The sequence below is a fragment of the Lepidochelys kempii genome, chromosome 8 (genome assembly GCF_965140285.1).
Source record: "Lepidochelys kempii isolate rLepKem1 chromosome 8, rLepKem1.hap1, whole genome shotgun sequence".
NCBI lineage: Eukaryota > Metazoa > Chordata > Testudines > Cheloniidae > Lepidochelys > Lepidochelys kempii.
Window position 1 is genome coordinate 29150226 of NC_136387.1, and position 15070 is coordinate 29165295.

Sequence of the window (15070 nt, forward strand, 5' to 3'; positions counted from 1 at the left end):
TTTTCTAATATAAGGAACAGCCATGCTTTGCTAGGATAGTTAGTCAATTTCACTGTGCCCTTGTACCAATTGGACATGGGAGTGGAATAATCCATTTATTAACAGTCACAGCTCTGGGTCAGTGTGGCAAATACAGAGAGACCTAACATATGCTGTTCCACGCATATTCTCCCAGGAAGATCCAAGAGTACTGCTGCAGGCCAGACGTCAAGGCTGGCCCCAGACTGAGAATACAGTTTGCCACAAGAAACAATCTACTAGCCCACTGCTATCCAGGATAAGGAAACCTTCCCTGATGCATCCTGTGGATGAGTTTGAAAGGTTCTTCTGAGATCAGTTTATCCTCGGATTATTTGGGCTATTGGAGAATTAAAATTAACATAGAAGCATGATTTGCTCTGCCAGATCAAACCACTGGTCCTTCAAGTCCTCCTTCCAGTAATAGCCAGTATGTGATCCTCCAGAGGAAGGTGAGAGAGCCCCATGATGTACATAGCCTGGTCTGCAAAGCTGTATATAGGGGGAAACGTGCTGCCTGATTCCTGCAGCAATAAGATTCAATACCAGGAGCAATTACTCCATGTTCTATGACAATTATGTAGACAGCAAGATTAGGAGATTGGATTTCAAACCTCAGTGAGAGGGTTTAAAGCACAATGATCCTGTTTCCACTGTAGATCAGATCATTTTTTCTACCTCTTGTTGTGGCAATTCTGTCCTCTCTCTCCTGTTTATGCCACCCACCCCCAGTCGGTTTGCAACGTGTGAGAGAGGTTTGTTGCCTGACTCTTCAGCCTTCTCAAATGAGGAGTTACTGGAATGGCTCAGATGTGGAGTAAATAGTGTAGTGAAGAACTATTGCCACCACGTGTGTATCAAGCCGTGAAGGCTTCCCCCCTTCTTCCTTCCTCTCCGTTCCCACCACGTTTCATTCCCGTCAATGGAAATTCTGTCTGTTTATTTTCAATAGGTATTCAGGCCAGGTACAGTTCCACCTACTGTGACAGTTTCACCTATGGGAAGTAGATTGACAAGTTAAGGTATCCATTATCCATGAACATTTGGTTGATAAACACAGGCAGCCTACCAGGTAGAATATTTCATTCCCAATTCAGCTCTACTAACAATAAATAAGAGCACAGCTGAAGACAGTCACACTATATATTATTTATGGGATATCCCTGCTAAGGTGTCTCTCTGGAAAATATAACATGCTAAATCCTGACATGAATAGGCTTTGTAATAAATAGTTAAGTCTTTTAAAGGTGGGCATTTAAACCTGACTTCTAAAGAGAGAGGTTTTTTTGAAATAGTTTTGCTGGAGGTTCTTTATATTCCAACTTTATGTTAGAAGAAGTTCTGGAGGATTTTATAATACACTATAGAAAAGACACAGGGCATGCTGCCATCTTTGTTTTAAAACAATTCTCCTATGTAGATATATATGGATGGAGGAGTTATTTTATATAAAAATGGGCATAAAATGAGAATTTGATCCTGTGTCAGCAGACTGTCAATTATGTCTATAACAATTAAAAATTAACCCAAGTTCTTAAAGTTTTGGGGATCCAGTTACATATCACTTGAATGTGACACTTGAATGCACACTTTTTATGAAGGTGTGAGCTAAATATGAATTTTCTCTACCTTGCCCCTCCCCACTCAGCAACAGTGAGGGTTTTTATTTATCCCACTAGCTGAAGCTGCTTTTTGTATGCACAGTGGTATTGTTTACCTGCCTAGAGCGTAGAATCTTAATGTAAATTAGTATTTCTAGTACTTATCTTCTTCATTTCTTCAACCAGATGGCTGCCCTGATTTGTGCAATGGCAATGGGAGATGCACGCTCGGTCAGAACAGCTGGCAGTGTGTCTGCCAGACCGGCTGGAGAGGGCCTGGATGCAATGTTGCCATGGAAACCTCCTGTGCTGATAACAAGGATAATGAGGGAGGTGAGCAAAAGTCTTCCAGTTCCCAATCCCTAAAGAACAGAGGGTTATATGCACTTTCGTCATGAGTCACTTTACTACAGAAAGGCCCTCTCTCATACTATTGTCAATACTGTTGTTACATTTCCTTTGAAACAAATGAGATGGAGAAAGCTGTGTCCTTGAGGAAACATGGTGTGACCTGAAAGGCCTCCTTTTGAAGACAGAGGACCAGATTCCACCTTGGTATAAACCCCATTGCAGCCAGTGGAGTTTGCATCAGTGATGAATATGGCCTAGAATCTTAGACCTCGATCCTGCCCTCAGATATGCAAGCTCATGCCACCTGGTGAATTGTAAAATCACTTACTGTGCATATGTGCAGACGTGTAATAGCTAATTTAGCAGGATATTCAGCAACATTTATTCACCTTTGTGCCAGAAGCCAAGGTCATTCCTCATATGCAAAAACCACATAAGAAGTCTTAGCTCACTGTGTCATATTTTGCTACCAACATGCAGAGCTGTAAAGGACTGAACAAACCTATCTGTATTTACATCCGGAGGTCTTTATTCAGTTTTCACTCTGTCCTTACCCAGGCAAACTAACATTAAGTAAATTATGATTATGGACTTCAGGATTTGGTCCAACATGGTTTTCAAAGAGGGCTGCAGTACATCTTGTTTTCTGGAAACTTTCATTGTAGAAACTTTCAATGTAAATCTTATAGAACTTAGAGCAGAAAAGTTCCTAAAAGCTGTACAATGTGGATGTCTAGTCTCCTGACAAATACATTGAGTCATTCATGGGAAAGGAAGAAAAGACCTCTACCATCTGTAAAATGCTGAGATTTGTGGTGCAGCAGATAGGCTAAATAAACAAGGATCCTTGGAAACTGTCTTGTTTTTCCTGAAGTAACTTTCTCATATTGTTCCCTATATTTCTTTTGATTGCCAGCCATAGAAGCTTTTCAGCTCTCTCCTTTTCTTCTGACATTCATCAAAACCAAATATTTCATGTAGCTTCTTTTCTTCAGTCTATTACTTTTGGTTGGACCTCATTTATTTTAAAGAGCACATCTGTTGTGTACTGATGAAGTATTTCTTCTGGAGCAGTAGCTGCAGAGAATGTTTTGGTTGTGGTATTTCCCAAAACTTCAGGAAGACTCTTTATTCTTTGGATGATTGCTTCAGCAATGAAATTGCCTTTAAAAGATGAGTGTCCTATTCTTATATAATATTTAAGGCTTACAGAAATTGCTTTAAACCCACAAATCCAAAAAAGGGGGTTTCAGTTCAGTAATGTTAGCCAAACACTGAACAGCATTTATAATCCCTTAGGTCCAGTTCTTCTGAAGAGCTCAGGGTCAGATTTCCAAGTGCTCAGTGCTGGGGAAAGATTTTCAAAATCGCTTAACCCACAATGTGAAGACCTCTTTTGAAATCCTAGCCAGTAGAGCCAAATTCTGCACTCACATACCCAGATCACATACCCTCAAATGTTTTTGTCAAAGTTGGGATCTGAATCTCAGCTTGGCAGCTGTTACCTTACTCTGTAAGAACCAAATCAACCTCATGGATCTGAACACTGCAAAACTTCATAGTTCAGGGCTATCTCTAGTAAAAAGCTCTTGCCATATGACCATACAGATAAAAATACTCACCTTATGTAATATGACTGTGTGACTTAACATAATAAATTAAAAAATGAACTAGTTTTTATGCCAACATTGCAAAATTAGAAATTTTCCCTGAAACCAAAAGTGATTTTTGAAAGAAATGATAATAATAATGGAATAAGAGCTTTAAAAAATTAGTAGGGAGAATGATTTCACTGTCTTTGTTTATTTACTTGTTTAACCTAGGGCATATTACACATGTAAAACAGACATGCGGGCAGTGGGGGGAAATCCTTTGGCTCTTGTGAGACCATTCAACCGATCACCCCAATTTAAGAATTACAAGCCTCAAAGACTTTGCTCACAGAGAGCAAATACTAGCCCATTAAAGTCAGAAAATATATACAATGCATATGTGAAATGACAGGAATATAATATTAATCATCACTAGCAAGAAGTGTGATTGTTAATTCATCTTAATCATAGCCAAAGGGGAAAGGGTGCAGACTGCCTCTACATGTGGGAAATGTGAGGTTTATGAGACTTGCAGACCATCTGGCCTTTGAACACTCCCATGCACACTCAATCTATACAAATATTTTCTAACATTGTGTTCTCTTCATCTGTTCCATTTGTCACCAGTTGTAATTGATTATAATGCTCTATGTCATCTACTATAAGCTGATGGAAATGTGCAAAGTGTTGTTTAGAGAGGAAGGATCTGCTTTTGTGTTGTCAAACGCAATCTAGCCTGTATAGAAAAATGCTATAGAATATATTAAAAAATTATAACCTTTCTTTGTGTTTTTCACCGTCTTATAGAATTTAATAATTATTTCCCTTATATAGAATTTTATAGGATAGGTAAACTGATAAGGATATAAGTCTATTACATTCTGTTTGTATGTAGAGTAATCTCTAGAGAACCATATTACATTTCTGTAGAACTCTATTATTGTTATTTTATTTTATTTATATGTTGCAGTAATGTTGTAAAAGTTCCAGCCAAGATCCAGGCACTGTTGTGCTAGGCACTGAGACAGCAAGAGTCAATCCCTGTCACAAAGAGATTATAGTCCATATAGACAAGAAAGACAGAGGGTAGGAAAAAGAAATAGTATCCCCATTTTACAGATGGGGAACAGAGGGCTAGAAAGATTGAGATTATAATTATCAGAAGGACTCAGCACCCACTGCTGGGGCCAGAATTTTCCAAAGAGTTTAGCTAGATTTTCAAAATTGCTCAGTAGCTCCTAGCTACTGTGCAGTTTTGAAATTCTGGCTGTTTCATTTAGTGCCTAAATGGGAACTGGATTCTTTTGAAAATCTGGTCCTGGTTGCAAGTACTGAGCACTTTGGAAAAGCTAGCTGAATATGTTTGAAAATCTGCACTGCATGACCTGTCCAAGGACACCCAGGGAGTTGATGACAGAGCCTAGGTCTCCTGAGTCCCAGTCCATTGCCTTAACCAATAGATCATTCTTGCTCTCTGTTGGTTTCATCCTTATTAAATTCTAGAGGATTTTTTCCTATGAAGGCTTGAGGAGATCCATCCACTCAGAATCCATCCACTTACCCACTTCTATCTGTGTTGTTATACCAGGGATCGGCAACATTTGGCACATGGCCCGCCAGGGTAAGGCACATGGCCCACCAGGGTAAGCCCCCTGGCGGGCTGGGCTGGTTTGTTTACCTGCCACATCCGCAGGTTCAGCCGATCGCAGCTCCCACTGGCCCGCACTGCTTCCCACAGCCCCCATTGGCCTGGAGCAGTGAACCGAGGGCAGTGGGAGCTGCAGTCGGCTGAACCTGCTGATGTGGCAGGTAAACAAACCAGCCCACCCCCCTAGGGGGCTTACCCTGGCGGGCCGCAGGCCAAATGTTGCCAATCCCTGTGTTATACAATGCTCATCATCTGTTCACTAAGCCTCCTTCACACACATGCATCCATTCATCCATCTATCCATCTAGCTGTGTATTTATAAGGCCTATATGAGAGCTCCCACAATTTTTTACTATCCTGTACTCTCAACTCAGTGTGACTACAAGTTTAAAGTAGTCTCGCTCCTGATCACCCTTCAACTTTTTAAAATGTGATCACACCAATCTGAGTTCTTGCCTATTAAGTGACCATAATGTTTTTATAATTTTATGGCTGGAGGCTGATTATCTTCAGATAAAAAGCAGTCTATGACTCTCATGCAAGCTTGGCGCTTTGAATATAACACATTTTGTGTAATCTACAGGGTTATTTAGTAACTTTTCCATGGGTTTTTTTCTATGTCCAATGCCTGATGAGTTCTCTCAGTACATGTGTGCCTTTTATTTTGTTTTCTTATGTCTAACTTCTAGAATTAGTTATACCCAGCTCCTCATGAGAAAGATATTGAACTATAATGCACCTGGCTTGCTGTAGAATGGCTGTTCGCTAGACCCACATCCTTACCTTGGCTGGATTTTCTTGTCACATCTAAAGTTGTTGGGCCAAATCTACATCTCACTGATGTCAGTAGGAGTTTTGCCAATGGCTCCACTGGGACCAGAATTTGACCCTTTGTTTTATAATCTATTTAAGTCATAACATGAGCTCTAATTTTTTTTCCAAGGAGAAAAATCAAAGTACAAAAGATTATACCTGATGTTTCCCTAAACTTATTGAGACTAAATTCAGTTGTCCGTGAGGCGTGTTTTTCCCAGAAGTTGCACATTGGTCCCTGTCTCGTTGGGAGTTGTGCATGATTGTTGCTGGTTTACTGCCATATCCTGCAATCAGTATGGGAATTCTGTGACCCTTAATCACACAAGTGCAGTAGGGATCCAGGGAGGGTCTAAGTCTCTCAGCAGTATTTCTTTTCAAGGACTCTAAGTGCTTTCCTACAGACTCCAAGTGTAGCCTTGGGAAATATTTCTATTTTTATCCTGACTAGTCATGGATCAAGTTCAGACATGTGCTTAATCAGGTGTTTACTCTGATCCTGTTCAAATCTGCAGTGATGCTCAGATAGCTTTGTCAAAGTTTCAAAGCCAGGGGGGCTTTTTGTGGTGGGGGGAGTTAGGATTTTCCTGGGGCCAACTCCCTTTTAAAATCTTTTTAAATTGTGGTACTTTTGGGTATCTAAAAAGATGATGTTTGAAGTCCATTAAAACACTCATTGTGGCCACTTTTAAATCTAATCCTCTTCTTAATCAAGCCCTGAGTAGTTTAATGGTTATTAAGCATCTTTTGTAATTTTGGGGAAATTACAGTTATTCAAGATTATATGTAGGAAGTTTAGGTATTAGAAACAAAATTTCAGGGATGGCAGAAAGATACATTTATTTTTAAATTAATTTTTCTTTTGGACTTCCTCTGTTCTGTGAGCAGTTGAACTGTATGTGAGCCCATTCAGTGGTGTCGTTCCTCTTCAATTTTTTAAACTTCTGATAATTAGGATCCTTCTAAATTCTGAAATGGTTATAGTGTATCAATACAGTCTACATGAACTGTGTATATCTTGCCAGAGAGCACCTAGAAGCAAAACTGTCAGTGTAGTGGAAGGCAGAACTCACCCTCTTTCTCCAAAGCAACTAGTTCCCAGTATGAGACAGGCTAAGGTAGCCTTGTCAAAATGCAGGCAGGTGAAGTGGTGTTAACTTCCTTGATGTGCATCACCCTTGCCACAAAATGCTACAACCTCCTCTCGTTTTCTAGTTCAAGACTTTCCACAATAAGGCATTCTCTGAAACACGCAGTGAAACTGTTGGTAGAAAACAGTGCCCATTTTCATCCTAGAATCTGACATTTCAAGTATCGAGACAAAATTATTTTCTGTGTATGTTTCTACATGTATTCATGCTGGGTGAAATTCCTTTGTTTTAGGGGACTCAAGTGGTGTAGAGGCCGTGAGTGAAGTGGAAAATTTGTCCATCATTCTGCCAAAATTAATTTTTGTTTTTGGGCACCAGTTTTCTGCAGGAATTATTCCAAGCCCACAAAACAGTCACTGAGTGCTTTCGTGGGATTTGCATAGAAGCAGCATTGAGCATTGTTTAGTGTTTATATCAGGGGACTGGGAGTCAGGACTTGTGGTTTCTGTTCCCAGCCTTGCTGCTGACTTGCTTTGGATATGTCAACACAACAATTTGGAGCAAGCTCAAGCCCAGATTGACAGACTTGGGGAAGCGGAGCTCAGGCTAGTGCTCTAAAAATAGCTGTGTAGACAGTACTTTGAAGTTGTGGCTCAGGCTGGAGTTCAGGCTCTGAGCCCCACCCTGCTCCATAGGCTTCAGAGCCCAAGCTCCAGCCCAAGCTGCAACTTCAAAGTGCTGTCTGCATAGCTGTTTCTTGAGCACTAGTGCAAACCCTGCTAGCCCAACTCTGTCGACCTAGAATGGGAGGCTTGCTCCCTGGGACTTAGTGTAAAACACTGTGCTGCTGCAGATAGCAGAACATTCTTGTCTGTCTTCCTTTGCCTTGTGGTACTTCAAAAATTTGAATGGTCTCTGGAGAGTTTGGGATTTTACTCCTTGTAAATTCCAGGCATTGTATGAACTCGAGGATTTAGGCACCCAAGTTTGAAAGTGCTGGTCTTAGCTTAGTTTCCCTGTTTGTAAGAGGAGGATGATAATGTGTATGTACCACACAGGAAGACAGTGAGGATTATTTTGCTAATGTTTGTAAAATGCTTGTAAAATGCAAATCCTTGTGTAAGTACAAAATACTGGAACAGCTCTTTAGCTCTGTGTTGTTTCAGTCACTTCTGTGCTGGTTTGTTGTTTCTGGGTTTGTTGGGATTTTATTTTTTATTATGATTATTATTTGGTGCCCATAAAATGCTGAACAAATAAACAGCAAATGTTGTATGAAGAGTGCTCTCAAATGTTAAATACCCACTAATGCCTGAGTGAGAAAATGGATATGTTTTCATTGTGCTCTGCTCTCTGTAGTCTGGAAGTGTCCCAGTGCAGTTGGCAGGGATCAGTGAAGCAATGAGGGTCAAGTTAGCTTTGAGGCCCATCATGACTGCTGACTGTCCACTAAACTCTAAAATCTTTTGTATCGCACAGCATAGTAAGTGAGAACTCTCTCCCTGTCTGAGCCAAAAACAGCTCTTACTTTTTCCAGAGGTTCTCTCCTTCCCAGGGCTGCTCTCCCCAAGATCTTCTCTTCTCTCCCGTTCCCCTAAACTCCTCTTACCTGGATCTGCATTCTTGCCTTTAGTCTTCTTTTTTGTCATATTGCTTGCAGACGTCTAACGCTGCTTTGTATGTCTAAGCCCACCAGAGCTTTTCTTCTGTGATGCCAAATTGTGTCTGCCGTGAGCAGGTGAGCAAGACGGGAGAATAGAGGTACTCCTTTCCTCCTCTGCACCCATGCAAGGGGCGGCCATAACACTTGTATTCCCTGCACTCTGAGCTGGATGGAACGGTATCTAGCACTGGTAGCTGTACTCCATTTCTGGCAAGGGGATCACCTCCCACCAGGGGAGAGGAATGCTAAAGAGAGCATACTAAACATGGTCCACAGCTGTAGAAAGTGCTGCTTTACAGTGGGCTCCCATTTCCACCGCCATCCCCAGCCTCCTAGGGGCTTTATGCTGGCATAACAGTTCCCTCAACCACAATTTACATGCTACATTCTAGGCTATACCCCTAAGTATTTGACTGGCTCTTGGAGCCATAATTTAACCCTTAACTTTCCATATCCTTTTATATTTATTTTACTCCTTCTTATAGCTCTTACTGCCAAGGCACTTAAGCGCTGCCATTGCAGAGAGGAAAAACAAAATGGACAAAATAAAATCAATTAATCAAATGCAAAGCAAAATATTATAGGAGTGGGAAGAGAGGCTTACATAAAGCCTCAGAGCTGGCTAGATTCTGTCTCTGGCCAGGAAGTGAGTTCCAAATGAGGGAATCACCCCAACTTGTTGCCTTCTGCTGCTTTCTTTAAAAGCTGAGCTTCTGCATCCTTTAGACTTTTATGGTAAATTTGCTTTGGATTGGAATAGGGGTACAGAGAATAGGAGTAATCAGAAAACCCCAAAATTGACTGTGCCCTACTACTGGTTATATTTCCTCACAGAACACACTTCATCCAAAAGCTTAATTCTCCAAAGGCATTGAAGAAAAAACCCCAAATCACAACAGATGGAGTATAAATGTTAAGTAGAATAGAATAGAATTGAATCCACACTGTTTGCTGGACAAACCAGGAGTTTCTTCTACTTCTTTTCTTTTATAAATCCCTTCCCAAGTTAGTTCTAGTTTGGTGACTCAGGGCAAACTTCTGCCCCTGGATACATGCACACACCATTCCAGTGGGCTTTGCAGAGTTGTGCGCTTCTCAGAGGGGATATTTTGTCCCTCGATATGTTACTGTACAGCTGTACCGCTCACTATGAAATGCAGTCAGTGTTAATTCTGCTTGGCACAATAGACTAAAGATAGTGAACAAGAGAAAGTGAGTTATCTGCTCCAGTGTGAGGTTTTCTTCAGTTCAAGGATGAAATGCATTTCTGGAACAATACAACGTTCTGGGCAGTGTATTTGACCTATTGAAAGGTTGTGTATTTGAGTTTGCTTAGAAAACGTCATTTCTGAAATTAAATGAAACTTGCCCTGCTGAAATAAGCATTTGGACAAGCTTTGCTTTTAGAGAAGTGTGAATCCTGTGATTTGATACTGCATCAGGCTTGTGACATTTAAGATAATACAAGTATTTCACAGCACAAAAGCAAATCATGTACTTTAGCTTGCCTCAACAAGCATTGCCTCAGCAGGGGTCTCTAATTCAGCACAGACAAAAGATTTTATGAGGTTCTCAATACAAATACCCACAATACTTTGGGAACAGAAAGACTCCCCAGAGTCAATACAATGGACATAGCGCACATAGTCATCTTTAGACTATCTGATGTACTGAATACTTGAAATCTGTTATTGATCGTTTTGGTGGAGAAATATTGCGGAAACTTTTAATAAACTTAATGTGGCATCTCTGTCAAAGATGGCTTTTGAAAAAGTTTAGCAAGAGCCAGTGAATCTGTGTGTGCATGCTTGTGTGTGTGTTTAAACTTAATAAAGTGACTTGTGCATATGGCATCTTCAAAGCATATTTCTAAACATTAACTAACTGATCCTCATAATAGCCCTATGGAGTAGGTAACTATATATTATTATACTCATGCAAGCAATTGGAGAAACCAAGGCAGGGAAATTAAGGCCTACAGGTGCCAAAGCTTGCACAGGTACAGTACCCCTTGGGTGCTCAGGCACAAGTTGCAGTTGAGTGCACGTTTGTTTGTTTGTTTGTTTGTTTTAAAGATTGGTTTTGGTTATAGCTCTCTGGGTCTCCTGTGTGCCAAGGGGGTGTGGGTTTGGAGTGTGAATTTCGAGGAGAGCACTCAACATGTCTTCCAAGTTCTCAAAGATGACCCAGGTGCTGTGGACATAGTTGGGTCAGAAGCATGATTAAGTTAGAGGGCAAAAGTTAAAAAGTATTCAGGTAGTAGCTCCCCAGCCTTCTCTTCCTCTCTCCACCTTTGGCTCCTTAGCACAATAATAGACATTGTTTTCCTCTGAGTACATGAACCCTGTGAATCTATTGCCATCATGAGAACTAGATTCCTCAAAGTAGGCAAAAAAGGTGTAGCTCAGTGGCCCCACCCACTCCCCACTGACCTGCAGAGCTAACCACTTGCTGCGGGAGCTTTAACTGCACTCCAAGAAACATTGCACCGGGGGGGGAGAGGGCTCTTCTTGGGACCATACTGTTCCTTACCATAGGTTATGGCTTACACTCTTCTGAAATATAGCCTGTCCTCTGAGTTAGGTTTGCAGTTCTCAGAGCATTCTGACTGGCCCACAAGAGGCCTTTGTCAGGGCTTAAAATGGAATCATATAAATCCATGTAATTGTGTACAAACATTTCTTCAGCTTGGTTAAGCACCAGCTAATGGGGGAAATGCCAGTCTGTAAAAGTTTGATGTGTTAACATCAAGGATGGTGAGGAATTATTTAGTACAATTCATGTGGGTATAATTAGCAGTAACAGGTTCTAGTTATGAAAGTGAACATTTAGGCTGAATCTGAAGATAAAACTTCTTGACAGTCAGAGGTATAAGTCTGTGGAATAGTCTCCCTGGGGAGAGGGTCACACTATACCATGGGACTTGTGCTAGAAAAATATGCTGTAGGAAATAATCCTGCATTTCCAGGGAAAAGGACAAGTTTTTTGATAATCTGACAGGCCTTTTCCATCTCTCACTATAATGGCCCCATTCACTTTGGCATATTGATGCTTCACAAATTACTACAAACTACATAATTTGCCCTTACAGTCCTCAAAGAGACTTCTGCCTTTAGGACTCTTAGTAGCTGCATCCTTCTCTCCCTAACCTTTTTTAGAAATATTTAGCAAAACACCCTAACTGAAGAAATCCTCCTGGAACTATATTCTGAAGGTCACCAAACCCTGGCTCTGGTGAACTCTCAGAGAGCCCTCCACTGAGCCTGCTCTACAAAGTTCTATCCTGTTGATTTTAGTCATAGCAGTTGGGCATAGAGGGGAGAGGTAGTACTTCTAAGCGCTGGCCCTGTGGGTATTCACTGTAGGTGTGAATGCACTCCATGCTCCTGGGACTGAAAATTCTTCAATCGCAGTGTCCATTGGTTTGCACCTGTGTGCTATGCCTCTTTGTGCTGTGAATCTATGGCATAAGTATCGACACAGACTGCCCACATCTTCAGTTCCTGTTCTTCTGCTTGTGGTTTGGGAGGGAACCCTCCTGTGTCTGTATTCTCTAATTCCACTCAACATTTACTTGTAAATAATTGTGTATTTTTATTTGTGTTCTTTCTTTTAGCTACTTAGCTTTAAGTCTTGTGGATTTGTAGAGAGAAAAGGTAGTTGAGGTAATAGCTTTTACTGGACACCTTCTGTTGGTGAGAGAGACAAGCTTTTGAGCTTACACAGAGCTCTTCTTCAGGTCTGGGAAACTTAATCAGAGCGTCACTGCTAAATACAAGATGGAACAGATTGTTTAGCTTAAGTAGTTAATACATATTTCAAGGGAACATTCATAGGGAGGAAAGTGGTGGGGGAGCAGTTGAGGGGAATTTAGTGGGTTATAAACTATTGTAATAAGCCATAAATCCAGTGTCTCTATTCAGTCCATGATTTTTAATGTCTAGCAAAGTTATGCATTTAAACTTCCAGGCTCATCTTCTGAAAGTGTTGTGCAGGTTTCCTTTGAGGATGAGGACTGATAGGTCAGATATGGAATGATTGCTTTGTGAAAAGAGTTCACCCATAGGTGTTATGGTGTTTTTGTCTTATAATTTTCCTGTGTGAGTTCATTTGAGAGCGTAGTGATTGTTTGGTTTCCCCCACATAGTTGCTATTGGGGCATTTAGTGCACTGAATGAGGGTACACCACGTGGTGTGATAAACATGTGTGGGACCCATGAAGGTAGGTGTGGTGATCTGAGGGTTTCTTGTATAACTTGTCTGTAGGGTACCATTGTTGAAAGTGTCCAGAAAGTTGATGCTGGTGTTGGAATGTTCCAGACAGAGTTTAATGGACAGGTGGTGGATGCTGAAGTTCAACAACCACTGCTTGTTCATTAAATACTCTCTGGAACACACCCACTATCTTCCCTCCAGACTCCTCAGCCTTCTAAAAAGGCATTTTGTTGGATCAAGAGCCAGCCAGTTGTTCTGTCACCACCTTCACCCCTGTTTGGCAGTCGCCTAGCCTATTTCCTTCTATGATGACAGACCTTAACCTTGGACAAATGGATCTTGGACATTATTTCTACTGACTATTCCATTGAATTCCTGTCCACCTCACCTCCCAGTGCCCTCCTCCCGCGCCAATCCTCCTTCAGAGACCGCTCTCACAAGAGGATTCTCATACTGGAAGTGAACTCCTTGATCCAGCTAGGAGCCATATAGTCTGTACTTCCTGAATACAGAGGGAAGGGTTTTTACTCCAGGTACTTCCTAGTTCAGAAGAAGACTTGGGGTAGGGATTGGAGGCCAATCCTGGACCTCTGATAGTTGAATGTCTTATTTGTCACACAAGATTCAAAATGGTTACACTGGCTGTCATAATCCCATCACTGAATGAAAAACTATTTTGTGGCTCTCGATCTGAAAGATTACATTTCCCACATCAATATACACTTGGCCCAAGAGAGATTTCTGCCCTTTACGGTGGGCACAGACCACTTCCAGTACAAGATACTCACCTTTGGGCTATCAACAGGCCCTGGGGTTAGGGTATTTTCACAAATTCATAGCAATGGTGGCAGCCCAATTCTGCAAGCTTGGCTGTCACATATTTCCCTACCTCAATGACTGGCTGCACAAGGACCGGTCCCACCCAGAAGTACAGATAGCAGCGACCACTCTGCAAGATCTGAGCCAGTTCTGGTGACTCCAAGTCAATCCAGGAAAGTCTGCTTTAACACCTACCTGGACTATAGAGTTTATTGGAGCAGCCCTGGACTCAACCATGGCCAAAACATAATTACCACTGTACAGGTTTCTAGCCTTGAGGGACCTCAATGCCCAAATCCACCTCAGCCCTCACACTTATTGCCAACACATCTCTCCTGGGTTGGGGAGCACATCTGGATGATCACATAGCCCAAGGCTTGTGGATCCCGCAGAAGTCCACACTCCATATTGTAGGCGTCGCTTGACATGAGTAATTGGACATAAGGGGAGGCTTCATTTTGTGGGAGTAAAGAACAGGGAGGTAAATAGATCAGCAGGCGGACAACAGAATGTCTGTGCTAATTAAGGTAAGGGGGAATACCCAGGAAATCATTTACAATGGACAAGAGAACGGTAGATCAGATAAGTCAGGAATGTAAAGATGTGATAGAGAGAAAAACTGTACAGGGACAGTGCATTGACAGAGCATGCTGTACAGGGATTGGTTTCTACAAAGTAACTAAGCCAGTGATTCTCAAACTTTTTTTACTGGTGACCCCTTTCACATAGCAATCCTCTGAGTGCAACCCCCACCCCCTTATAAATTAAAAACACTTGTTTATATATTTACCATCATTATAAATGCTGGAGGCAAAGCAGGGTTGGGGTGGAGGTTGACAACTCGTGACCCCCTGAGGGATCCTGACCCCCAGTTTGAGAACCCCTGAACTAAGCCAAACACAAAAACGTGTGATACAATGTATAGTCAATGTGATGTGTAAATATGTATAAAGGAAGAGGGTTTCTGTGTAACTTTAGATGTGTCATACACCCTATAATCACCCTCATGTGTGAGTCTGATCAACTCAGTGTAGCTTCATTTTATGCCTAATGAAGGAACCTGAGTGATGAGACTAGAGTTGGACTGAATTCTTGGAGAACCAAATGGAAGAGGTCTCAAAGGAACCCCAACACATATCAACCTGCTAGAACTATGGTCTGTCAGCAAGGGGTGCAGATGCTTCCTACCCATCATTCAGTCTACTCACATCCAAATCAGGTCAGACAACATGACTGCTGTTTATTATATAAACAAACAG

The 15070-nt window shown here is 41.5% G+C and overlaps 1 protein-coding gene across 5 annotated transcripts in view; it reads left to right on the top strand.

Moving 5' to 3' along the window:
- Positions 1–15070, top strand: part of TENM2 (teneurin transmembrane protein 2) — a 1082146-nt gene that overhangs the window by 1004585 nt on the left and 62491 nt on the right. For all 5 annotated transcript variants that reach the window (XM_073355925.1, XM_073355928.1, XM_073355933.1 and 2 more), the window contains one exon: positions 1806–1952. In XM_073355925.1, coding sequence (XP_073212026.1) covers positions 1806–1952 — 147 coding nt within the window. The remainder of the gene's footprint in view (positions 1–1805; positions 1953–15070) is intronic.